Source organism: Phycodurus eques, chromosome 7 (genome assembly GCF_024500275.1).
Source record: "Phycodurus eques isolate BA_2022a chromosome 7, UOR_Pequ_1.1, whole genome shotgun sequence".
Taxonomy (NCBI): domain Eukaryota; kingdom Metazoa; phylum Chordata; class Actinopteri; order Syngnathiformes; family Syngnathidae; genus Phycodurus; species Phycodurus eques.
In genome coordinates, this window is record NC_084531.1 from 24,273,543 (window position 1) to 24,299,506 (window position 25,964).

General features: G+C 40.2%; 5 protein-coding genes across 8 annotated transcripts in view; 4 read left to right on the forward strand and 1 right to left on the reverse strand.

Moving 5' to 3' along the window:
• The first annotated feature begins 2,636 nt into the window (after positions 1-2,636).
• On the forward strand, positions 2,637-7,551 carry sfrp2l (secreted frizzled-related protein 2 like). Its single transcript, XM_061682352.1, has 3 exons — positions 2,637-3,196; positions 5,783-5,863; positions 6,010-7,551. Exons 1-3 carry the CDS (start codon positions 2,677-2,679, stop codon positions 6,396-6,398), a joined length of 990 nt encoding a protein of 329 aa, XP_061538336.1. The 5' UTR covers positions 2,637-2,676; the 3' UTR covers positions 6,399-7,551.
• Positions 7,552-8,658: 1,107 nt separating this feature from the next.
• On the forward strand, positions 8,659-11,743 carry tomt (transmembrane O-methyltransferase). Its single transcript, XM_061682356.1, has 4 exons — positions 8,659-8,923; positions 9,812-10,008; positions 10,112-10,234; positions 11,465-11,743. Exons 1-4 carry the CDS (start codon positions 8,662-8,664, stop codon positions 11,660-11,662), a joined length of 780 nt encoding a protein of 259 aa, XP_061538340.1. The 5' UTR covers positions 8,659-8,661; the 3' UTR covers positions 11,663-11,743.
• On the reverse strand, positions 10,321-14,234 carry anapc15 (anaphase promoting complex subunit 15). 2 transcript variants are annotated; one of them, XM_061682355.1, is made up of 4 exons: positions 13,871-14,234; positions 13,664-13,717; positions 13,207-13,350; positions 10,321-13,068 (listed from the first exon to the last, which is right to left on the reverse strand). In XM_061682355.1, the coding sequence occupies exons 1-4, from the start codon at positions 13,988-13,990 to the stop codon at positions 13,021-13,023; spliced, it is 366 nt and encodes a 121-aa protein (XP_061538339.1). In that variant the 5' UTR covers positions 13,991-14,234; the 3' UTR covers positions 10,321-13,020. The 2 variants fall into 2 exon arrangements, with proteins under 2 accessions (XP_061538339.1, XP_061538338.1); XM_061682354.1 differs by having other exon boundaries at positions 13,664-13,723.
• Positions 14,235-17,017: 2,783 nt separating this feature from the next.
• On the forward strand, positions 17,018-18,283 carry folr (folate receptor). The gene is made up of 4 exons (XM_061682225.1): positions 17,018-17,149; positions 17,265-17,453; positions 17,653-17,788; positions 18,012-18,283. The coding sequence occupies exons 1-4, from the start codon at positions 17,018-17,020 to the stop codon at positions 18,281-18,283; spliced, it is 729 nt and encodes a 242-aa protein (XP_061538209.1).
• Positions 18,284-21,291: 3,008 nt separating this feature from the next.
• inppl1a (inositol polyphosphate phosphatase-like 1a) overlaps positions 21,292-25,964 on the forward strand; it is a 33,930-nt gene continuing 29,257 nt past the window's right edge. For 2 of the 3 annotated variants that reach the window (XM_061681327.1, XM_061681328.1), the window contains exon 1: positions 21,292-21,837. In XM_061681327.1, coding sequence (XP_061537311.1) covers positions 21,656-21,837 — 182 coding nt within the window. In that variant the 5' untranslated portion in view covers positions 21,292-21,655. The remainder of the gene's footprint in view (positions 21,838-25,964) is intronic. The other variant, XM_061681325.1, reaches the window with a different exon arrangement.

A 25,964-nucleotide genomic window follows, 5' to 3' on the forward strand; every position in this document is an offset into this window, starting at 1 on the left:
GAACCTGTCTCCCATTGAAAATGTATGGCGCATTACGATGCACAAAAATACGACAACGGAGACCCCTCTGACTGTTAAGCAACTGAAGTTGAACATCAAGCAAGAATGGGAAAGAATTCCACCTACAAAGCTTTAACAATTAGTCTCCTCCGTTCCCCAAAATAGACTGTTGTCCCTGTCCCAGCGTTTATGGAAGATGTTGCAGGCATCAAATTCAAAATAAGTGAATATTTGAAAAAACAAACAAACAATAAAGCTTTGTCAGTTTGAGCATTAAATATCTTGTCTATGTAGTGTATTCAAATGAGCATAGGTTGAAAAGGACTTTCAAATATTTTTTTCAGTTTTTTATTTATGTTTTACACAACATCCCAACTTTATTGGAATTGGGGTTTGTACATTAATGTCACCTTTGCTACCAAGTAAAGTGCCGTTATGATACATTTACTTTGATCTTCCTATGACATAAATCTACAGACGAATTAAAGCTTTGAACAGAGACAAACACATGAATAATGGTTTTGGTAGAAAGGGCAGAAGTGAAGAGTAGGAAAAACAACATTTAATACAGTGCACATGTATACACCAAATTTGGAATATATAATAAACTTGCAGCCCTCTGGGGGAAAGGGAAATAAGTAAAGAGGAGTAAAATTAAAATGTATTGTGTATATGTGTACACCAAAATACGGAATAGATAAAGGAGGAACACTCTGGCACCATGTGACAGCTTCACACACCAAGCCACTGTACACTCTAGAAGTATAGTACAGCATAATAAAACTCAGTTAAATATGTTATCTCGTATACATAATAGCAGAAAGAGAGCTAATCAATGTATACAAATGTACTAAAGCTCCTTGCTTCTGGTAAAACTACAGGTCCTGTCTACTGTATTTTCTCTGGTGGCAACTTCAAGTTAAAAGTCTTCATAGTAAAACCCAGGTAAATCTAAAGACGCCGTAGAAGAAAAGAGCAGGATAAGACTTGTTGGTGCATGCGTTGCAGCCTACCTAGACTAACATAAAAGGTTTTCCTTTACTCCCCTCAGGCTGATTATATGATGACAAGAGTAGCACATACTGAACTAGAACACTGATGGCCTTTTAACAGCTGCTGACAAGCATTTGACATGATGTACTGTGATATTTTAGGAGTCATTTACATGACAGATTTGAACTTAAAACTGTGTTGTTGAAATGATTGCTTCTTTACATAACAATAACCTTTTGAAGCCAGAAGAAACATCAAGGAAACTGGTCATGCACTCACTGGGGTACATAACTTCTGGCCGAGACGCCAGCTCAACTGTAACCCAAATGAGGATAAGTGGTATTGAAAATTGATTGATTTATTCGGCATATCTTTTTTTGTCTTTTGTTTTACATCCATTGCACAAAGAATCAGTTCACACACACACGACAAAGTGCCATCAGTGATGGGATTTGGAAATAGCCGTGTACAAAAATTTTTCAGGCTTTTGTACTTGACTTGAATATTTATTTTCTGTCATTTTATTTGTACTCTTTCAAAAAAGGTATCAGTACTTTCGGCTCCTTCCTTTGTCAAAGTAGGCTTGTTACTTTTTTCAACATCCGTGGATGACATGACATAAAAAAAGACAAATAGGGAGAAGTAAAGTCAGCACCAACAATTTCGATTGATAGAAATTTTAAGGTCTTATAAGGTGTGTGTGTGTGGGGGGGGGGGGGGGGGGGGGGGTAAGGAGCATTAACCATGATGGTGGAAAATATTCGGTGAAGCAAGATATTCCTTATCCATGGCCTGATTTTGTGCCAGCCCCAAAAAACGGTCTTCTCGTGTCCAATAATTCTCCATTTAACCTAAAAAACTAATAATAATAAAGAATAATGTACAGATTAGGAGTGGGTTTTTTTCTTCCATCATTAGCTAATTTTGCATTTTTGGTACAATGATCACAAGATTAGCAAAACTATGGGAACGCATTTCAATGCATACGCTTGCTAAAACAACATGGGTCATGATGTGATTTTTTTCGATATATATATATATATATATATATATATATATACTTAAGTGTAATGCAGGTTATCAAAAGAGAGAAACTTGTGTGCCGCGGTTTCTGTTGGGTAGAGGCAAATTATGAAAATGGGTGCTGTATATAATGGAGGGAAATAATAAATTTTTATACTCTTCATTTCAGTGCGTACATTTGCTTAAGTACAGGAGCTGAATCAGTACCTTTTTTTTTTTTTTTTTAAATTAACAGGTTATTTTTACATAACTATCTGTACATCGACCGAGTGTGAGTACTTTTGCCATTGAACAATCCAGTAACTCTTCATTCAGAGTTAGTTTCTACAATTATCTTTATAACATCGTGTAATGTTTCACATAATTAGCCCAGTTTCAGCAGTCTAAATTGAACTCCCCTTGTTATTTGCACGTAACGCTTTTGATTGCACTTGAATGGATCACGACACTTTAGCGGCTTGCAGACAAGCGGTAGTCACCTCACCTTTTGGGGCGGGGGTGATGATTAACAGGCGTCTGTCCTCTTATTTACACCCCAGTTTCCTCCACACCTTCCCCATGATTTACGCCCACCGATAGAGGGGAGGGAGCAGGCAGGAGGGAGTAGCCAGTGCCGTGGAACTCAACTTCAGTTCCTGCTGGGACAAAAATCAACTCACCATGAGAGTCTTCTTGTTTGTTTTGACGCTCGGAGGCTCTCTGGCGTCTGACGCTCTATCTTCTGCTCACCTCGGACCGCCGTCGCTCGGCTTCAGCTCGTCGGTCCGCTCGGTGTGTAAGCCCATACCGAGCAGCCTGTCTCTGTGCCACGGCATCGGCTACCGGCACATGCGGCTGCCCAACCTGCTGGGCCACGACTCTCTGCGGGAGGCCCAGCAGCAGTCTGCCGCCTGGCTGCCGCTCGTCTCCAAGCTGTGTCACCGGGACACCAAGATGTTCTTGTGCTCCTTGTTCGCCCCAGTTTGCGTGCCGGACTACAGCTGGCCCGTCAGCCCGTGCAGGGGCCTGTGCGAGGCCGTGCGCGACCACTGCGTCCCCGTCATGAGCGCCTTCGGCTTCCCCTGGCCCGAGATGTTCAACTGCAGCCGCTTTCCCCGCGGGACCCAACTCTGCATCCCTCCCAGTGGGGAGCAGGATGCGCGGACGGTGGAGGAGGTCACCCACGAGGAAGCGCTCAAAGGTCAGTTTGGTACTTTCCTTCCATAACCCTGCCCCTTACACTGCCCCCCAAACTACGGCCCGGGGGCCATTTGCGGCCCTCTCTCCTTTTTCAAAAATAATACGGTTTCACGTCACATTTGGTGTATTGCGAGTTTGATGAATGAAATATGTTTTTGCTTCAAATAATCCAAGTAATAAAAGTGCTCTGTTTTATTTTGTTTTTGCGCTTCAGAGAAGGCAGAGAAAGTACAGTAACAAAACTTGTATGCTGCAAGACAGAAAATGCATGTTGTATTTGTTTATACCAGTCTTGACATAAACCATATACTCTGCAAACATGAATCCATCCATCCATTTTCCGTACCGCTTATCCTCACTGTGGTCACGGGCAAGCTGCAGCCTATCCCAGCTGTCATCGGGGAGGAGGCGGGGTACACCCTGAACTGGTTGCCAGCCAATCGCAGGGCACATACAAACAAACAGTCATTCACATTCACACCTATGGGCAATTTAGAGATTTTAATCAACCTGCCATCCGTATTTTTGAAATGTGGGAGGAAACCGGAGTACTTGGGAGGGGGGGGGGGGGGGGTGACACGCAGACATGGGGAGAACATGCAAACTCCACACAGGCGAGGCCAGATTTGAACCCAGGTCCCCAGAACTGTGAAGCAGATGTGCTAACCAGTCGGCCACCGTGCCGCCCACTCTGCAAACATGCAGACAAAAAAAAGAAAAAAAAGACGTAATAACTGTTTCGGACCAACAACCCACCTTAATCCTACTACTATTAATATACGCAATGTCCTCACAAGTATAAGACAGTTCAACGCATTAGTAGAATGACTTGCTGGCACAGTAAAAAAAAAAAAAAAAAAAAAAAAACATGTCGTACTAGTAGTATGCAGTTGTCAACTAGTGCACAGTTTTGTCTTACTCGTAACATGTAACTACTTACTAGTAAGTAAGTTTGTCCTTACTTACTAGTAAGGACAAAGAGCCAGCTCGTAAGGATATCGAATAATGGCTCAAACAGCTTTACCTAAAGCCGTGGGAGTATTTATTTGATATCTTTGATAAGGAAGAGATAGTGTGTGACTCATCTTTACTAGTGTTATGAGTGTAGCGCTGTAACTTACTAGTAAGATTTAATTGCATCCTAGTAATGTTGCAACTATTGATGTTAAGAGCTGCTGCTGTTTTACTTTGAATTTGTTTTTAATTGTGTTCCTGAAAAGACAAAAAAAAAAAAAGCATTTTGTTTTGCATTTTGTTCCCTTACTGAACCGTAATGAGCACAATCGTACAATGTGGCCTGTGATGAAAACTACTTTGACACCCCTGTTTTAAAAATGTACTTTAGCAAAAAAAAAAAAGAGCTGAATGATTACATCGACTTTTTAGAGAATATTCAATGGACTGATGAGACGAACAAACTTTTTGGAAGGTGTGTCTCGTTACCCACAACACAGCATTTCAGAGAAAGAACACCATAGGAACAGTCAAAAATGGTGGTGGTAGTGTGATGGTCTTGGGCTGCTTTCTCCTTCACGACCTGGACAACTTGCTGTCATTGATGAAACCATGAAACCTGCTCTTTTAACAGAAAATCCTGAAGGAGAATGTTCAGCCATCAGTTTTTGACCTCAAGATGAAGCGCACTTGGGTTCTACAGCAGGATAACGATCCAAAACACACCAGCAAGTCAACTTCTGAATGGCTTGAAAAAATAAAATGAAGATTTTGGAGTGACCTAGTCAAAGTCCAGTCTTGAATCTGGTGACCTTAAAAAGGCCGTTCATGCTCGAAAACCCTAAATCTTTTGCTGAATTCAAACTTTTCTGCAAGGAAAAGTGGGCCAAAATATCTCCACAGAGATGTGAAAGACTGATTGGCAGTTCTAGAAAATGCTTGATTTCAGTTGTTGCTGCTCAGGATGACCCAACCAGTTATTAAGTTTAGGGGGCCATTTTTTTCCTTAATAAATGAAATCATCATTTAAAAACAGCATTTAAAGTTCACTTGGGTTATACTGTATTTGTCTGATGTTTACATTTGATTGACGATCTTAAACATTAAAATGGGGAAACTATGCAAAAATATAAGAGACAGGGACAATACCTTTTCCGCGGCACTGTACCGTATGTTTTTGGAATGTGTGTGTGTGTGTAAACTCCACACAAGAGGGCCTGAGTCAAACCCAGAACTTCTCAACTGAGAGGCAGACATGCTAAGCACTACCCTACCGGGTTACCCTGGAAACTACAATAACAAAAAAAAATTCACGACTGTGTCATCTAAACTGCATTATTATCTTGTAAAATCAAGATATTTGTCAGCTTTTGTATTATATCTCATTATGCATGTGCATGCTGGAGGGTGTAGTCTACTTTGTTTCAGCCTCCACCCCTACATTTTAAAAAATCAATACACATTTGAATAAGTCAGTATCTGCTGTTAAATGAGACTTTACTTTTTGATATTCTATTTTCTTTCAAGCACCTCGTGTATCTTAAAGTGGTGGTTGAAGGGTTTCTTTTTCCTTGTTCCCATGCTTACACCTCTGCAGACGCAGACATGTATAATCTCTCTTTTCAATACCCAGGAAGTGTCATTTGTGATGCCTGCAGTCTGGCAGCTGAGGGAGAGACTGACATCCAGGACAACTTTTGTGAAAGTCCATATGGTGAGGAAAGAAATTATGGGATACTACAACATAGACTCTTGAGAGCAGGCCGTAATTTATAAAAAAAAAATCTTTGTTTCCCGTCCACATGAACTGTTGTTTGTGTTACAATGTGTCAGAAATCACACGTTTTGTCTCTGTCGCAGCATTCAAGATGCGTCTGGGCAGTGTGTCGAAGGTGGGAGGAGACCTTCAGCTGGTGCCTTTGGCCCGAAGCCGCATCCTGAGGTGGGCAGGGGGAGGTGCGGAGAGGGCGGGGATTGGAGGCGCGATGGCCCACAATGCTCTGTGGCTGCAGGAAGGAGGCACTTGTGCGTGTCCCAACTTGGATTTAGCTGACAAAAATGATGACATTTTAGCAGGGGAGATCATGGACAAAAAGGTAAACGGGGTTCAGAATGGATGGTACTTGGTACTGGCTAGGGCTGAGGAGGGAAGGCTGGTGTTGACTCGGCTGGTGCTCTGGACTAGAGGTGACAAAGAGCTGAAGAAGTTCACAAGGAGTCTCCTGAAACAACCCTGCCCTGAGCTGTAGCCGTTCTGTCTTTAACCAATTAGCATTTTTTTTAGCGACGTCCTGTTCAGAAACTCTCTAAATAACCAAATGAATCACCCATGCGCAGACTTTTAAGCACTGGTGTAAACGAAGACGTGTAAAAATATACTCTGACCACTTTCTTAATGAATGATTACTTTTTAACAGGTGCCAATTGGCTCAAGGTCTTGGGACACATCTTTTGTCTTTATTGGTGCGGGGGTGGGATATAATTGACTCATGTATGGCACAGTTTTTTACCTGACAGGTTTTTACACTGTTTTATATTTGCTACTAAAGTGTTAAATAGCCACCTTTCAAATGCTTCATATGCCTGGATAGAACATCTAAATAGTTAACATTCAGTAACAAAGGTGTTGGAACCTTATATTTTTGTTTTTTCCATCCATCCATTTTCTGTACCGCTTCATCCTCACAAGGGTCACGGGTGTGCTGGAGCCTGAACCGGTCGCCAGCGAATCGCAGGGCACATATGAACAAACAACCATTCGTGCACACATTCACACCTATGGGCAATTTAGAGTCTTCAATCAACCTACCATGCATGTTTTTGGAATGTGGGAGGAAACCGGAGTGCCCGGAGAAAACCCACATAGGCACAGGGAGAACATGCAAACTCCACACAGGTTGGGCCGGGATTTGAACCCCAGTCCTCAGAACTGTGAGGCAGATGTATTAACCAGTCGATCACCGTGCTGCCTTGTTTTTTCCAGTCGTTTACATTTGTGCATAAAATATCAGCTTTAAATTGGAGTTAAACAGGGAAGTGTTGACCCTTTCACACCATAAGGTTATAATATAGTAATACAACAGCCTTCTCATAGAAAATATATTCATACATATTTTTTAAGACACAATGATAAGGAAGCACTCATTGCTCTTGCTCATACTGTATGCTGTTCGATAACATGAATATTAAACAGAATAAAACATAATCGACAATCAACAAATCAACAAATTAGCACTGAACAGAAACATGGCCTAAACAGTTTTATACTGCATGTCTCAATTCTTTTTTTGGGTGTATTTTATTTTTAATGTTTATGTCACTTTCTTATTTGTTGATTTGGGAACATCTTAGTGTAACTTCTTGTACTCACAATATTCCATAAATGAGGTTTGTTGCCTGTAATGGTTGTGTTTTTCTTAAACCTTCCTTATTGACCGAGCAAAGTGGGAAAGTTGACTCGAAGTCAAACATACTTAGATACACACCTGTTGCTGTTAACTTGATACATCAAATGTCTGCTTCACTTTGTCTCGCACGGCACCGTGACTCTGCTTCTCTGTTGCTGTACGGTACAAAAATGGACATAAAACATTTGGTGTGTCTGGTTGAAATTGATGAAAAATACTACTCAGCAATAATACATATACTAGTATTAATGCCTATAGGTTGTAATCTTACTGGACAAACACGTGAACGTGATGCTTGAATAATTCATAGCCTCGGGTCTCCATCCTTCACTTACTCTACACACACACACACACCTAGCTGCGTTTGTGTCAGATGCCGAGCTAGCGAATGCTCAGCGTATTTTCCAGAGAGACGGGGTGAGTGTTTCTGTTTTACTTGTGACGCATTCTCCTCTGGTAAAAAGGTTATTCAACAGAATGATGTCAGAATGACCTACTGCTGCATAGACTAAGTACAGGAGCTTCAAATTTTCATTGCCATGAAAGTTTGCATGACTCAGGTAAAATAATTCCTCTTTATAATGAATCCCTAACGTAATGTCCATTAGTGATCGTTACAATGAATCCCTAATGTAACGTCAATTAATGATCTTTTCACACACATGATGGATGGTTTGTGTTGCTGTTATGAAATGACAGAAGGAATCACAATAATGATTAAATTGCTTCTTAACTAAGTGGGACTGACAAAAATAAATATTTTAAACACTACATAACAAATTGTATTATTTTAAGGCAGCTTTCTTTATAATAAATAATGTCCATCTTGTCTTGTCCACTCAACACCAGATAAATATCAGTGGGTGGCAAATACATTACAAATAGGGCACAAACAGGGGGGGGGGGGACACTCTACAAGACACAGGATCAGGTTTGGGTTACCCTCTTTTTGAACAATATGAACTCATGTTATCTCAAAGTAAAAGCTTTAAAATCACTTGGAAAGTACACGGACTGACTACACTGAGCTACTGCTACTTGATTGCTTCCCTTTTGAACATCAACGATTGATTGCTACCAATGACAGGTGTGCAGATACAATAGGATGGCGTCCCCTGCCATTGCATTGGCTTTCCTCCCCCTCCTGCTGACACTGCTCATCCGATACCGTTTCTACTTCGCGTTGTTCTACCGAGCGGTCCTGGTCCGCCTTTGGAAGGACTGTGTCACTGGTCTGAGCCGTGAGGAGCGGGCCTACCGATATGTTCTCACACATGCCACCCCCGGGGACCCTGACAGCATCTTGGACACTTTTGATGAGTGGTGCAGCAAGGTGGAGTACATCAGTAACATTGGACCTAAAAAGGGTGAGTGGAGCAGCTTTGAAACACAGTAATCCCTCATTAATTGCAGGGGTTAGGTTACGGACCACCCCCGCAGTAGGCAAAATCCACAAAGTAGCAACCACATTTTTTTCATTTATACATATTTTACAGCTGCATGAATCCCCCAAGACTCTTTTTAATCTTCCCCTCACTCCTATTAACCGCTACCATACGCTGATAAGCACTTTCTGTACTCTTAAACACCTATCAAACTCTTAATCGTACAATGCACAGCACAACTGTGCACTCTGAACATTTTATCCATTGTAATGTGTTTTAATGTTTTTTTTTTTACACCTTTAATGCTTGAAGCCAGAAAGTGTTTATTTTACCACCCAAAAATTAGAGCATACACTCAAAATCCTGGATATACAATATGAATATGAAAAAAAATCCACAATGCTCTGAATCCGCAATAAGTGAACCATGATATAGCGAGGGAATATTATTATCTTTGCAAAGGTTTATATTATTTTGTCTCAATATTATTAAGGCTATTTCAACTGAGTCATTATGACTTTAACATGCCTTTGAGACTTCCCCATTTCACCCCTGCAAAACGTTTTTATTTTTGTATTGTTTTAAGTACATGTTATGCTATTATAAATTCATATTGGTCACGCTCACACTTTTTTTTATGAATTAACTGCAAGCATACAAACAACAAAATAAAATGCAAAATTATTGAAACACATTTTAAGAAACTTATCTTTGCACTGGTATGTGTGGAAATACTTGACCACTGATAATAAGACGGCTATAAGAAGTTTCATTCTTCTGCTCCATTTTTATGATGGCTGAATCTGAGAAGGACGCTATAGGCACTTTGTATTGATACTAACCCACCCGCATCTTTTTTTTTTTGTGTAGGAAAGATCCTGGACCGTCTGCTGATGGAGCAGAGTCCGCTGACAGTCCTGGAGTTGGGAACCCACTGTGGCTACAGCACTGTGCGTATGGCCCGGGCTCTACCACTGGGTGCCAGGATCTACAGCGTTGAAATGGACCAAAGGAATGCTGCCATCGCTGAGAAAATCATCCGCCTGGCGGGCTTTGATGACGACACAGTGAGAGACACAATCATCATTTTTTTGTTAATACATTAATCTGATCAGTTCTTACATTGTCTTGGGATGTGAGAAATATGTAGTTGTTTTTTCCATCACTCAGGTAGAGCTGATTGTGACTCCATCAGATGAAGTGATCCCACGCCTGCGCTCTGACTTTGGTTTGGAGAGGCTCGATTTGGTCTTCATGGACCACTGGAAGAAATGCTATTGTACTGATCTGCAGGTAGCTGTGACAAACCATAAAACATAGTGCCTTACCACGACAAAATAATGGCTTTTAAAATTGTTGAAACAATTGTGGGCCACAGGATTACATCTTTATACATGTAGGCAGTGTGTAAACAATCATTCTCCAAAGTTAAGTAGTAAAAGTACAGGATATCAACAAGACATTTTGTTTTCCATCTAAGTAAATTTCCCTTAGTCACGCTGGCCAAGTTTTAAATCATGTGAGCACTTCAATTGTTGTGCTGGGAAACAGTGACCTGGGTCACAATGTTCTGTTTCAATATGCAGAATTACAATGCAAGACACTCCACTTTCATGCAATATTCTATACAAGAGGTCCTCAATTAAAAGTAAAGTTCAGGGTAATTTGTTCAAGCAGAGGCCTGGAACAAAATAGCAAAGCTTGCATTAAAATGTATGCCTTCTCATCACCAACTTTTTGTGGGGGAAAAAAAGGACAATTGTATACAAGTGCACTACGTACTGTTGATTTTTACACTAAACTGGAAGGACTTATAATAATACAACATGCTTTTGAACAAAGCATCCTTAAATGACTGAGAATTTAAATAAAGTAAATGTTAAAATAAAGGTTATTTCCTTATCAATCACTGTAAATTTGCAGACACATTTCAAATAAAAAGTCTGCCCAAATATGAACACCCCATTTTTTCTTTATTTTTCTGGTTTTAAAGCGCAACTTTATCCGTGTAACCTGAACCTGCTTCCTTTGACTCTGCCCCTCGCTTGCCTCGCACACACTTTCTCCACTCACAAAGCTGCACTGAGTAAATCATTTGAATGGCTGACACATGTCATGTGAGAGGAGTTCCAATACATGTGATTGGTCTGTGTGCATACATTTCTTACCGTTATGACCAGAAGATCTGCCAGAAAGCTACACAGGTTGAAATAAGTATACCAATAAAATAATAAACTAAATAGTAATTGGCTGCTGACCAGTCCAAGATGTACCCTGCCTCTCGCCAAAAGTCAGCTGTGATAGGCTCGATCGAGCTCTCCCATAACTCTAATGACGAATGGAAACCAGATGGATGAATGAGCTAAATTACAAGTGATCGGAAAAAAATATATCTAATTAATCTAATAATCTATTGAGGACCCCTGTGATATATAACGTGTGGTCAAAAGGTAATATAATGTAATTTCTGCTGTTGCATAACACGACACTAAATGTGTATTTGTTGATATGCTGGTCTTATAGATGTTGGAGGGTTCTGGTCTGCTCGGGAAAGGATCTATAATTTTGGCAGACAACGTGCTGTTTCCTGGCGCTCCCAAATTTCTCAGACACATTCGCAAGAGCGGCTTGTATGAGTGGAAGATCCACCGTGCTACACTGGAGTACAGCAAGGGTATCAGGGATGGGATGGCAGAGTTGGTGTACCAGGGGACCAAGTAGACCAACAAAGACTTGGATAGATTTGTTAAAAACACACACAAAAAAAGATGCATCAATGACAAAGGTTAATTGATTGTGATGCTGGTGAACAAAATGTAAATAAAAATAAATCAAGCATCTCAGTGTTGATTCTTCCAGAGGACATCCACCACAAACTCTGCAATTATAAGGCTTTAACCAGCATTTGTGGACAGCAGAGCAACATTTCTGAAAGTGTTCCTTAGCCTGTGCAGTCACTTTCGTGGCAAAGTCATGCCTGCTTTTAATGCACACTTTGCAATTTTTCAGATTCAGACTGCTGAACCTCTGTCCATGTTTGAGTTTCTGTCTCTCTAAGATTCTTTTTACAATTAGTCACAATTAGTCATGTTAGTGACTTGTTGCTTATTAACCTGTTGCCTCATTGCACAACATCCCTTCAACTGTGTTTTTTTAGCAACACTTTTTTGTTGTGAATAAAAAAAAAAGTAATGCAAAGTTTTTCTTGTTTTAAAAAAAAAAAAAAAAAAGTTTTAACTCATACTGTGTTGATTGCATTTTACATTCACTGTTCAGGAAAACATCCCAAAAGATACATGCTTTAAATTTTTTAAATGTTTTAATGCTATCCAAAGTAAATTTGTAATATATGCAATGAGACAAAACTGAAAATGGTCAAAGTTGTTGCAGTATTTTTCATTTATGAGCATCTCTATGAGTAACAAGCGTTATAGCTGACTGACTGAGCTAACTTATACTGCATTAGTTCGAAACTGTAACAATATGACAAGGCCAAAGTTAATTGGTGAGATGTGTTCGATCATTATCTCCTGTGGAAACCTTTGTACCAGGAGCAACTTTTACAGTAGCAATGACCGGCAATATTTCAAAACTGGATGACTCGTGAGATTGGTGTGAAATTCAAAAGCTACAGTTTGTCTTACACAACACTGCAAGTGAGGTTTTAAATATTATTTTTTTTTTAAAAACTGTATATATAAGTCTCATTTTAGGACCTTTCCCTGTGCTATCATAGCACATTCATTCATTTAGCGATGTGCATATGTTAGTGACATACGCTCACCAGCCACAACATTAGGTACACTTGCGCAATCAATTGGGATCAAAAAGTGTGGTAACCAAAATATTTGAAAATATACCACTGCAACCGCATTTTGTTAAATTAATACCTCTGTGACAGTGTCATTCAAAAGCAAGCATTATCTTTCTAAAGTCTGGATTTATATTGGATCTCATTAGATTATGCAAATGTACCTAATTATGGAGGAACAGGGTGTCTGTTAACAGCAATGAGAGTAGATAGATGCATCTCAGGCACAGTCCTGTTTTGGGGGCAAGTAGAATCCCCAAAGTCTTTGTCAAATCATCCATTGGTCTTGATCTTGGTCTTGTCCTTCCATGTCCACCTGACAAACAGAAAAAAAGAAAAGCATTTTAAAATGTGTTTCTAGAATGGGTGAATTCCTTCATTTTCCTTCCTTCAATTTCATTGCATTTATGATCCATAATGTTGAATAAATTCCCGAAGTGATGTATAAAAACACCTCATTGATCTCGCCATCGTCAGGTGACTCATTGTAATCGTTCATCTCATCCATGTCCTGCATGTCTTCTTCATCTTCTGAGTCCTCCTCACTGTCTTCCTCATCTTCATCATCTTCCTCTTCCTCCTCCTCATAGCCTCCTCCCTGCACCCAGGAAATGCACATGGTAAATTTATTAGGTTAATGTTAGATGTGTCCAAAAATATTATACCACCCACAATACAATTGTGTGAAACTGGTGAAAATATTAGTCAACTTCTTTTTAGTATTGTATTATTATAGCACAGCAGTAGCAAAAGTAAATGACACACAATGACTACTTTTTTGCCACATCATACATCACAGTTGAAGACATGAAAAAAAAACTGTCTCATTAAGAGAGATGCTTAAACCTTTTCCAGGGATGAAAGCCATGTAGAAGGTTGGTGTCAAACATTTGAAACAAATATATTATTACCTCAAAAATTGTTTTCCCAATTGGCAGTTGATTGTTGTCTTTCTCAGCAATGCTCTGCAACTAAGCCAAGAAGAAATAACACGGTTTATCCAACCATGAACTATAAGAACACACACACAAAAAACCAAACGCTTAGCTGTCACTCGGCATCCCAAATTGTACTCATAAAAGCTTCGATGGCAATCATTCAACGTGTATGTACGTCACCCAGGTTTGATGCTGCTGTTCCTGCTGCTGCAGCTCCGCCTCATCGACGCAGGGTCGGTCCAAGTTGAACCACAGAGACTCGGTGATGCGGGGAAACAAGGAGGGGAAAAGCGTGGACATGTTGGCTTTTAAGGGGACACCAAAACAGAGCACTAAACCTATGCTTCACGCCACCGCGGCACCTTAAAAAACGCGTTTACCCACGTCTTCTTATTTATCAGCAGTAATAATTGGCAACACCATTTCAACCAAATTAAGATAAATACTTTACTATAGTTACCATGCAATTCTTACAGTTAATTAGCCTGCAAATTCGGCAAGAACGTTTTCAAAATTTTCAAACAAACATGTCGGAAGTTACGGGTGTTCACGAAACGATGTCCGACTATTTCCGGGTTGGGTTTTGTTCCGCTTTGGTGGTGCGACCGAGAGGCCAGAAAGTCGCGACACAAAAGTTGAAAGTTGACGTTTAACAACAAATAAACAATAACAGAAAACTTCAGTGATTTTTTCTTTTCATCGTGGTTGATGATAATTTTGCTTAAGGCGACAAACAACCAAGACAACATCCGCAGGAAACACATCTTTCAAGTGAATTGGCTATGCTATGATATCATCCTTTTATAACTGTGCAAAATGTATTTTATATTTTATATTTCTGGAACTTAATAAATACCACCCAAATACCACGGCAAAACTCTGAACACATTTTCACAAATAGGCAGCTAACAAAAGATTGTAATGTGATTTCACACTTGATGGGTGGGCAGGCACAAGTCCAGTGACCCAAATATCAGAACCAGAATCATCTTTATTTGCCAAGTATGTCAAAAACACAAGGAATTTGTCTCCGGTAGTTGGAGCTGCTCTAGTACGACAACAGACCACGACAGAATACTTTTGAGACATAAAAGTTACTAAGCAATTAAAGGTTAAAAATAATGTGGTAATGCCGCTACAAATTTTTATTTTCTTTCTTTCTTTATTTTTTGGACAATTGTGCGAAATGATGCCAAGTCCTCTTGCAATTAGAGCAGTTTGAAATGACTAATAGAACAATAGTCTGGTGCAGTGACCATTGTGCAAATGGGGCAGAGACTACAAGAAATGTATGCAGTTTAAAGTGACTAGTAGTGCGACAATCTGGGACAATGTCAATTGTGCAAATGGTGCAGATACTTCTTAAGCGCACGAGTCTGCCAGTATTGGTCAACAACAGATATGCAAGTAGTGCAGGGTGGCGAGACTACTACAGTGAGTGCATGAATAATGTATAATTGGCCTGACAGAGATGTGACAACAATCTCAAGACAAAGTTGGCAACATGTTGCAATGGAATTGTAAGTTAACTGTTTAAGAAGTTAATGGCAAGAGGGAAGAAGCTATTGGAATGTCTGCTTGTTTTAGTTTGCATTGATCGATAGCACCTACCTGAGGGAAGGAGCTGGAAGAGGTGTTGACCAGGATGTGGAGGGTCCGAGAGGATTTTGTTTGCCTTTGTCTTATTTCTGGCAGGATGCAAGTCCTCAAAGGTGGGTAGGGGGTTACCAGCAATCTTTCAGCAGTTTTTATTGTCCGTTGCAGTCAGAGTTTGTCCTTTTTTGTACCAGCACCAAACCAGACTGTGATGGATGAACACAGGACTGATTCAACGACTGCTGTGTAGAACTGCCTCAGCAGCTCCTGTGGCAGGCCGTGCTTCCTCAGAAGCCGCAGGAAGTGCATCCTCTGCTGGGCCTTTTTGAGGATGGAGTTGATGTTTGTTGGTCTCCCACTTCCGGTCCTAAGAGACTGTAATTCCCAAGAACCTGAAGGTCCCGACCGTTGACACAGGGCAGTTGGACAGCGTGAGGGGCTGCTGTGGTGAAGGATGCCTCCTGAAGTACACGATCATCTCTACAGTATTATTTAAATATTTATATAAAAGTAATTTAAAAGTAATTTGTTCATAATATGTCTAATCTTATCTTTAATTCTTGGGTCGTCCTGCCATTTTTGTGTGTATACAGTGGAGTAAACCTTGAGATAAGACTAAACTACCTCACATGTAGACGTAATAAATTCCATTATCACACACCTTTTCTTTTCGACAGCTACACACACACACGATGGGAAGACTTTGGACTTTGGAAACAAGTATGTTGTGACAACCTTTCGTATTAGAGGGATATCTCTCATTTTTGGTCATACTCATTTTCACACATCCTGGTTTATACTCTACACAGGTGTGTTTTCATAAGGTTTCTTGGGCTTCAGAACAGTTTGCTGACTATCACTATAAGGTAAACAATTTAATTCATCATCATCCTCTAGTGTTCTGTCTGTCAATTAATACCATATATTCATTTGTTGCAGTGTGATTTGAGGCATGATCAGTATTTGTTCTTAAATGGTTAAATTATTAAATTAATTGTGAGGATTCCCTACAGACTTGCTATTTGCAAGTGTGTTCTTTTAATATTTAGGAAGTGTCTAAAAGCTAAAATGAGGACTGTTGATGTGTGTGAATTTGTGTTGACATTTATGCTGTAACATTTATGCTGTAACTACTTAGTGTGGCAATAACAGACCTCTTCTAATACCTATCAGTTGTTATGTCATTATAGTGAGTTAGTTACCTGCAATTTACAACAAGCTGTTTACTGGAATTTATAATGGTCTCACTGAACACAAAAGGTGAAAGAATTTGCACAGTTAAACATTTTTTTTTTTTTAATTTAGATCGTTATTTTCACTTTGACTGAATTATCTTTACTCATCATTCTTCTGCTAAGTTAATGGATCATTAATGTTTCACTTGGAATGAATGGTTTGGCTGTTACAGGACTGATTGTTTTCAGTGCATGTGCAGTTAATGCAGAAAAAGCTAATATGCAGCTCTGGAAAAAACATTCAGAGACTCCCCGCAAAAAACAAAAACAAAAGGTCCTTTATATATATATATATATATCCAATTTTAAAATACATGCTCTAAATGACAATAATTGTATTTGGAATTTTGGATTCATGTTGGATGTAGTATGTAAAATAAAACAAAAATGCTCAATTTATGCAAACTAATGAGTGGGCTCTTAATTTTTTACAGAGCCATATATACAGTATATGATTTACTTTTTGGTGATCCCAATGTCTTTCTGCTGCAGAGCCATGTGGGTTGTTTTTCTGGTCTTACTGCTCGCCATTTCCAGGGGCTCTCTGTCTCAGGACAAACTTAATATGTGTATGGATGCCAAACACCACAAAGTAAAGCCTGGCCCAGAGGGAAAACTTTACCTTCAGGTGATGGACACAAATACAATCGGTGCACATCTGATTCTTAGTTCTGTTTTTACTGCCATTGACAATTACTGTAAACAGCAATAAGTGTTCATCGTGTCCTTTCTTTTGTTTTTAGTGTGTCCCGTGGGGTGAAAATGCATGTTGCACAGCAAATACCTCTGTTGAAGCTCACGACGACAACTCCTATCTATACAACTTCAACTGGAACCATTGTGGCGCAATGAGTCCTAAGTGCAAGAAGCACTTCGTCCAAGACACTTGCTTCTATGAATGCTCACCACACCTGGGGCCCTGGATACAAGCGGTGGGTAATGCCAAGCTTGTTTTTGTTCACACATCAGTGTGGCACTAATTGGCAGTCCAAACAGGGAAGACAGGAAGTAGAAACCTTGGCAAAATATTTATTTTTAAATGGTATTTTATCTTGTATTATGTGTTGTAATGCATTATCTTGTTAATTATGCATTCATACATTACTTATACTGATTTTTCTGTGACTCCAGGTAGATCAGTCCTGGCGCAAAGAGCGAATCTTGAATGTACCTCTGTGCATGGAGGACTGCCATGACTGGTGGGAGGACTGCAAAAATGAAATGACATGTAAGACTAACTGGCACAAAGGATGGGACTGGAGTTCAGGTGTGTTCTCAGCACTAACATGACTCTTTTACTGAGTCATCCTCTATTGCTCATGGACACGTGTGCAAAATGACGTAGCCTGTAATACTTGTACCTACTTTTGTTCTGCATGAAAATCAACAATGTTCACTGAAAATATTATTGAGTGCTACTTAACAGGGTGCACTTGCTGTGTGTTAATGATGACAAAGTAAACCAAAATAATCATCTTTCTGTATTACAGGTATTAACAATTGCCCAGAAGGCAGCAAGTGCAGAAAGTGGACTGATATGTACCCAACGCCCAAATCCATGTGTGAAGAAATCTGGTCTAAATCCTATCTTTATACTACACACTCCAAAACATCAGGGCGGTGCATGCAGCTCTGGTTCACTGGGCCAAACCCCAACACGAAGGTAGCTGAGTATTACATTAACAATGCTCGGCAACACCGTAGTTTTTCAGTCGCGTCGCTGCTCTTCCTGGCTACATCGTCTCTTTCTGCACTGACCTAAACAGAGTACTTTTTTTCTTGCCTGCACCTCTTGGTTCTGGACAGATCAATAAAGTTGATTCCAAATCTAGTGTCTGCTGTATTTTCTTTTTCAGGTATTAAATCTGGTTGAGGAGTTTTCTGTCTGCAAACACACAAATCGGACAAACTTAGTTAGATAGGTAAATGTTTATCATTCTGTGGAATTGAAACTAAAGAGTATGTCTCTTTGTCTAATGTTTGCTCCAAAAGCTCTTGTCAAAAACAGCTGTTGGATATGGGCATTAGTTTGGCAGCTTGTACAGTACAGCCTTCCTGTTTTTATTTAACTAATCTCATTCATTTCCATACTGTTTATCAGTTTAAGGGTCAAAAACAAGCTGCAGAAGTCCTTCCCTGCTGACTTAGGGTAAAAGGTGAGATGCATCCAGGAATAGAGATGAAACCATAATAACATTTCTGACTGCTTGTATCATGTATTACTGTTTTAAATTGTGATTATTGGTACGACAGTAATGTCTCAGAATAGTACAATAGTTGTCTTTTAGACTGGTGAGAAGACGAACAAGAAGAAGACAACGCGACTCAAGACAGCGAAGAAGAAGACGTCAGACACATGATATTGTGCTAGGGAACATGCCAGAATGTAACCTCGATGACAATGGTATGTTTTCACCAACCAAAGAAGACTACGGCACAACTGTGGGTTTATTTACGTCGTTGGGTTTTTTAAGACAGCAAATGGAAAATTAATTCATTATAATTACCCTGTATGCAGTGGGGAAACACAGTGAATACTGCGATCACTACAAAAACATTGTACCACCACCCAAAGGTCTGCTGATGAATACACTTTAAAAAATCAAGTAGCTATAAAATAAAGTAGACAGGAGACTGCCCAGTCACTCATAAAATATGCAGTTTGTTCTTGAATAAACAAAACCACATTTGTCAACAATCAAAGGCACACTGGGAACTGCACCGAGAGCATTGTTTCCCTGGATCGAAGAGATCAGACCTGCACATGACCACTCAAGGCTAGCAACAGTGGTTAGTAGTCTCTACTGCCTGACTAATTATTGGGTTCCAGTTTCCTAAGCCCTAGTGTGTGTGTGTGTGTGCGTGTGTGTGTGTGTGTGTGTGTGTGTGTGTGTGCGTGTGCGTGGATGTATACGTGTCTCTTTAGAATCCTTTTTGTATGCAGGTTTAGTTTACACTGACAGTCAATAAGTCAGATCACAAAAATAGTGTCAGAAAATTATTTCAATGTGTTTGGATAAATGTGCTCAAATGTATGTGGTGAATATCTCAAAAATGGCATTGGGATTTTAGATATGAATTGCTTTGTGACGTTTGACTCAGTCAGATATCTAAAATCCACACAACTGTAAACCAAAATGATAACATCCCGGACAATATTATCTTAAGATACTTGTTAACTGTAAGCGCGATACAGTCAAGGTCCTGCACAATACATCTAATGAATGTGTAAGTGTGACTCAGGTTAAAGTTATACTACGTGACAATTTAAAGATGGCCCTGACAAGCTGTGCATGAATGAATGCATGAGCCTGTGAGGACAATCTTTATACATTGGATATAAAAAGTCTACACACCCCTGTTCAAATGCTAGGTTTTTGTGATATAAATCATCGGACCATAAAACATTTCCCCCGGTGTTTAGGAGATTTTTGTCCTGGTCCGATTAAACCAAGGTTTAATTTATTGGCCATTATTGTTATGATGTTTGGTGAGAACACAACAATGCTCATCATGTATAGAAAGCATGGTGGTGGCGCCATCATGCGTTGGGGCTGTTTTTCTATAATTGGAAATGGGGCCTAATTAAACAAAGCACTGGAGGGAATTATGAAGAGTTTGAAATAGCAATCAGTGTTGGCACACAACTTTCAGGCTTCTGTTAGAAAGTGAAAAAAATGCACGCAAAAAAGCCTACTAGAACATCTGAAATCTATTTGGGGACTTGAAGTCTCAAGAGATTTTCTGACTTCTTGCATGACGTCATGCATGATTATGGTTTGAACTTTTGTGTTACATTGTATTCTATCTATCTGCCCATGCGGAATGAATTCATACATAACATTTGCTTGGTGGTATAAAAAACAAGACAGACATTTTTCAAACTCTATGAGTGTAATAATATTTGAGGCAACAATGAGATGGCTAGCTTTAGTTTAAACATTAATATTTGACCAGATTTTTTCACTTTTCTGCTCTGTCATCCGGTAGACTTTATCAATTTTTAGAAAAACTACAGTCAATCGTCTGCCTCAGCTATACTGTAAATGGAAAATGTTCACTGCACTCCCACAAACATTGCCGCTTTACAATACACGAAGCAAACAAATGTCCAAGCAAATAGAAAAATGCAAATATGACTTATTTGTATGTAGTCAAATCTTACTTTTACAATTAGATTGTTGTGGAGCTGCTGTAGTTATTCTCAGTTTCTCACATCGACAGGCAAATCATAGAAAACATGATGCTGCCATAGTCAAATGATTTTATTTGTGTGAGGGTTGTGGTCTGAACAAGGATTGCATAACAAGATTGGAGAGTGTTGACAAATTCGGTTCCCAGTGCTGCATCCGGGCCATACTGATGTTCCAACAAACAGCCCATGGCTTTGCTGTGCAAGTGTGCAGGACATGATGAAAGGCATCCCCATCCGTTGTGAATTCAAAGGTGCAAAGAGACAAAGTTGCTTTGGGATTTGCTTTGAAAATCAAATTGATTAGATATGATAGTTTGTGAATTATGGACAGACTTTAATCTGTCCATAATTGGGTTTTAATTTGTTTAATATATAAAGACCTGAATAAAGGTGTGTATACAAAACCTGTATTTAATCTTTTTTTTTTCTTTGCCTATCTCTCCACCAGAGAGCGTTATAAATTCAATGATGTTTATGACGAAATGCAGAGCAAAACGTGCCTGGAAAAAAATAAAATAAAACGCTAGTATGGTAAGTGGTCCATTGAAGCTTTTACTCTGAAAATCTTGCCCAGATCTTTTGGTGTGTTTACAGTTAATAAAGGACACAGCGTGTGGACGTATGCTGTGACCACCGCTGTTCCCCGCTTTCCAGCGTGGATTTACATATAGCCACATTTTCTACTGTGGCAGTGGGGAAGCAAAAGAGGAGGGTGGCGAGACTTTCAGGAACCCAGACGGCAGACGGCAACCAACTTAACTCAACGCTTTGGTAACTTGTGTCGCTGTCGTTTGTTCGCCCCCAAGTCTTCGCCACTTTCTTCGGTTCTTAACTCTTCGGCTTAACCCCCCACCCCCCACCACCCCCCGTCGGGAGGCAGGCTGGGAGGTTTTCGGACAAGTCGGGAAGCAGTTGACGCCGGTTCGTGGGGCTGTGGCCATGGCCGGAGGTGGCGGCGGTGGCGTCGGGCTTTCTCCACTGGGGCCCGCACCGCCGATGTGGTATCACCGGGACCTCAGTCGAGCTGCGGCCGAGGAGCTGCTGGCACGCGCCGGGAGGGACGGCAGCTTCCTGGTACGGGACAGCGAGAGTGTCAACGGGGCTTACGCTTTGTGTGTACTGTAAGTACCGTAATCGTTCAAAACACCTTTCGTTATGCAGGCAGTACTCGTTGTTGTGTTTGTGCTTTTTTTTTTTTTTTTTTTTTTTTTTTTCCCTTTCATTTCATTTGCCACCGCTTGAATTCTACGGAAACGAATACGTTCAGGCGTTATGCCTTCAGGGAGTCTTAAAAGTTTGGTGATGGTGGCGTTATTGTACATGCCCTGCTTTTCTTTGCTATTTTGCTTTATTATAATGTGTAATGTTTGTGGTAGTGCCCACGCTTCGAGGGCACAGACAGCAGGGGAGAGACCGTGTGTTTGCCCAGCACTCCAACTCTAGCATATGGCACTGCAGTAGTTTGAGAGCTGCCCACCGATAGATGTGGTCGCCTGGAGCGTCATTTTTTTACAGGGCGCTCAGATCAGTGTGTGGGTGCAGAACATTGCTATTAAACTGAATAGCAGTGGTTTAAGAAAAAAAAAAAAAAGAACTGTGCTGTTATAATTTAAAGATGGCTCGTCGTTAAGATGTACTTCGGAGGCCCCCCTAATCTCAATGCTGAAATGAATGATAAATGGTAAAACACACCTTCCATCTCAATAACATTTTGCCACCACTCCCTTTATTAATTAGCTACTGGTAGACGACAAACACCAGTAGACTGTCACATTTAGATAAACAAATTTCACAACGGCCAGTGATGTGTCCCTTTCACTGACTCGACCGCATCAAATGTAGCATGTCGAAAAACTGCAACGTAAGGGCTGGTACACACACAGGGATTTTTCAAGTTTTTCAATGTTTATACAAGTTTTGTCTCTTACAGAGCTCCCACATGAAGATATAACAAAAATCAGGCATTGAACAGTTTTGATCATACTGTGTGTGTGGTGTGCACAGATAATCCCAACACAAGAAACCACACGCATAAAGATTATGTTCCATCATTGATCTCGAATCTAATCTGCCAAGACTAAAACAAAGAAAATGAAAAATAGCAACGCAACATTGAAGAGGATACACGAGAGGAGGAAATGATGGTGGCCTTGAAACTTTTTTTTTTTTTTTTTTTTTTTTAACAGAAAAATCCTGAACTAAAAAGAAAAAGACAGTGGAAAAACTTCACTGTGACATTAAATAAGGACTCTCAGGCTTCCCACAGCTCCACGAGCTGGTCCTCCATTTCTGAGGTCCACGGGACTTTGTTTTATGTTTCGGGTGTGTGAACCATGTTATTTTACTGGTACTGCATGTATTGGTTTTGAAGTCCTGATTTTACAGGCAACAAGATACAGTGGGTATGGAAAACAATTCAGACCCACTTAAATTTTTCACTCTGTTCTATTGCAGCCATTTGCTAAAATAATTTAAGTAAATTTTTTTCCTCATTAATGTACACACAGCACCCTACATCGACAGAAAAAAACGGAATTGTTGACATTTTTGCAGATTTATTAAAAACGAAAAACTGAAATATCACACATGGGTAAGTATTCAGACCTTTTGCTGTGACACTCATGTATTTAACTCTGGTGCTGTCCATTTCTTCTGATCATCCTTAAAATGGTTCTATACCTTCATTGGAGTCCAGCTGTGTTTGATTATACTGATTGGACTTTATTAGAAAAGCCACACCCCTGTCTATATAAGACCTTACAGCTCACAGTGCATGTCAGAGCAAATGAGAATCATGAGGTCAAAGGAACTGCCGGAAGAGCTCGGCTACAGAATTGTGGCAAGGCACAGATCTGGCCAAGGTTACAAACAAAATTCTGCTGCATTTAAGGCTCCTAAGAGCACAGTGGCCTCCATAATCCTGAAATGGAAAATGTTTGGGACGTCCAGAACCCTTCCTAGAGCTAGCTGTCCAGCCAAACTGAGCAATCAGGGGAGAAGAGCCTTGGTGAGAGAGGTAAAGAAGAACCCAAAGATCACTGTGGCTGAGCTCCAGAGATTCAGTCAGAAGATGGGAGAAAGTTCTAGAAAGTCAACCATCACTGCAGCCCTCCCCCAGTCGGGGCTTTAGGGTAGAGTGGCCCGACAGAAGCCTCCCCTCAGTGCAAGACACATGAAAGCCCGCATGGAGTTTGCTAAAAAAAACACCTGAAGGACTCCAAGATGGTGAGAAATAAGATTCTCTGGTCTGATGAGACCAGGATAGAACTTTTTGGCCTTAATTCTAAGCGGTAGCACTGCTCATCACCTGTCCAATACAGTCCCAACAGTGTAGCATGGTGGTGGCATGCTGTGGGGGTGTTTTTCAGCTGCAGGGACAGGACGACTGGTTTCAATCGAAGGAAAGATGAATGCGGCCAAGTACAGGGATATCCTGGACGAAAACCTTCTCCAGAGAGCTCAGGGCATCAGACTGGGTCGAAGGTTCACCTTGCAACAAGACAATGACCCTAAGCACACAGCTAAAATAACGGAGTGGCTTCAGAACAACTCTGTGACTGTTTCTGAATGGCCCAGCCAGCACCCTGACTTAAACCTAATTGAGCATCTCTGCAGAGACCTGAAAATGGCTGCCCACCAACGTTCACCATCCATCCTGACAGAACGAGAGAGGATCTGCAAGGAGGAATGGCAGAGGATCCCCAAATCCAGTTGTGAAGAACTTGTTGCATCATTCCCAAAAAGACTCATGGCTGTAGTAGCTCAAAAGGGTGCTTCTACTCAATACTGAGCAAAGGGTCTGAATACTTATGGCTGTGTGATATTTCAGTTTTTCCTTTTTAATAAATCTGCAAAAATGTCAACAATTACTTTTTTTCTGTCAATATGGGGTGCTGTGTGTACATTGAGGAAAAAAAATTAACTTAAAGGATTTTTGCAAATGGCTGCAATATAACAAAAAAAAAAAAAAAAAACATTTAGGGGGTTTGAATCCTTTCTATACCCACTGTATGATGCGCCGATGTTTCCTGAGTGTTGCCAAAGAGACCGGAGGTAGGAGTGTTGTAGAATGGTGGTGATGTCAAAAAAGAAAAATATCGGAAATGGAAAATACTTCTTGCCGGATGGTGAGCCCGCTTATACCAAATACGAAAGATGCTAGGACATGTTTGTTTTTATTCATGGCCGCTTCCTTGTTCGTTAGTCAGGTTACTTATTGATTGGCTGCGTTCCGTTTAACGTCCTACAGAGTCATGACTCGGGAGTAGACGGCTTTCTCCACACACAAAAATTTTTGGTCGTAAATATCATGTCAACATGTTTGATATCTAATATTTTCAGACCATATTGTTATTACAAATACACTCTTACAACTCAGACCAAAGGATAATGTTATAGGGATAATTTTACAAGATGGTAGTCTGGCGTTTGACTTGACTTACATCCCTTATATGATAATTTTACCCTATGCTAAGTATATAGTGTATGTATACATGCACCTCAATTTGGACAGTGTCTGCTGTACTATAGTGCCTTTAGTGTCTAAACTCCTTGGGATGTGTTGAACGATAATCTTCTTTTACCAAAATTGACTTCTGTCTACAGTACAGAAAACATTTAGATTTTTTTTAACTGTCATACGAGTGCAAAAAAAAGGTCATAGAGCAGTAACTAAAGCAAAATCCCCTCACCCTTTGATGCGTGATGGTGGTGGAACAATAAGTAGGAAGGGAGGCTTTCAGTTGACTTCATTTATTTTGAATATCAACATTTTTAACTGTAAAAACTAGTGTAACACCAAGTAAGCAGCTGTCCAGTAAAACTGCATAAATAATTTGTGTACTCCTCATAAACTCTTGACAGAGGACTACTTCTGTGCCTGGGAGGTGTACTGTACATAATATAATACGCACAATTCAAGGTTTCCCAAACAGCGTGTAAGGAACTAATTCATAGGCGTTGCCACATGGCACATGAATGCACGCTTAGTTACCACTGTACTTACTTTTTTTTGTTTTATATTTTGGAATAGAAGTGTTTTTCGTGCAAATGTTTTCTGTAATTATGATGTTACTACTAGACTTTACAGTGATCTGATCAGTCTGATCAGTATCGGCCGATAATTAGCATTTTATGCTGATCGGCTCCGAGCTGGTTAAAAAAACAGACATCCACATTGGATCATCCATCCACCCTGCTTTACTAGCTGTTCGGGAACTACCTGGGCAATGGATGGCACAAAAATAAC

Excerpts from the sequence above, each read along its gene's own strand:
- anapc15 (XM_061682354.1), bottom strand. The coding sequence starts at position 13,990 with ATGTCCACGCTTTTCCCCTCCTTGTTTCCCCGCATCACCGAGTCTCTG. Across the intron at positions 13,724-13,870 it reads AACAGCAGCATCAAACCTGG|TTGCAGAGCATTGCTGAGAA; the intron begins GTGACGTACATA and ends TTCTTGGCTTAG. Across the intron at positions 13,351-13,663 it reads TTGGGAAAACAATTTTTGAG|GGAGGAGGCTATGAGGAGGA; the intron begins GTAATAATATAT and ends TCCTGGGTGCAG.
- folr (XM_061682225.1), top strand. The coding sequence starts at position 17,018 with ATGTGGGTTGTTTTTCTGGTCTTACTGCTCGCCATTTCCAGGGGCTCT. Across the intron at positions 17,454-17,652 it reads TGGGGCCCTGGATACAAGCG|GTAGATCAGTCCTGGCGCAA; the intron begins GTGGGTAATGCC and ends CTGTGACTCCAG. Across the intron at positions 17,789-18,011 it reads AGGATGGGACTGGAGTTCAG|GTATTAACAATTGCCCAGAA; the intron begins GTGTGTTCTCAG and ends TCTGTATTACAG.
- sfrp2l (XM_061682352.1), top strand. The coding sequence starts at position 2,677 with ATGAGAGTCTTCTTGTTTGTTTTGACGCTCGGAGGCTCTCTGGCGTCT. Across the intron at positions 3,197-5,782 it reads CCACGAGGAAGCGCTCAAAG|GAAGTGTCATTTGTGATGCC; the intron begins GTCAGTTTGGTA and ends TTCAATACCCAG. Across the intron at positions 5,864-6,009 it reads CTTTTGTGAAAGTCCATATG|CATTCAAGATGCGTCTGGGC; the intron begins GTGAGGAAAGAA and ends TCTCTGTCGCAG.
- tomt (XM_061682356.1), top strand. The coding sequence starts at position 8,662 with ATGGCGTCCCCTGCCATTGCATTGGCTTTCCTCCCCCTCCTGCTGACA. Across the intron at positions 8,924-9,811 it reads TAACATTGGACCTAAAAAGG|GAAAGATCCTGGACCGTCTG; the intron begins GTGAGTGGAGCA and ends TTTTTTGTGTAG. Across the intron at positions 10,009-10,111 it reads CGGGCTTTGATGACGACACA|GTAGAGCTGATTGTGACTCC; the intron begins GTGAGAGACACA and ends TCCATCACTCAG.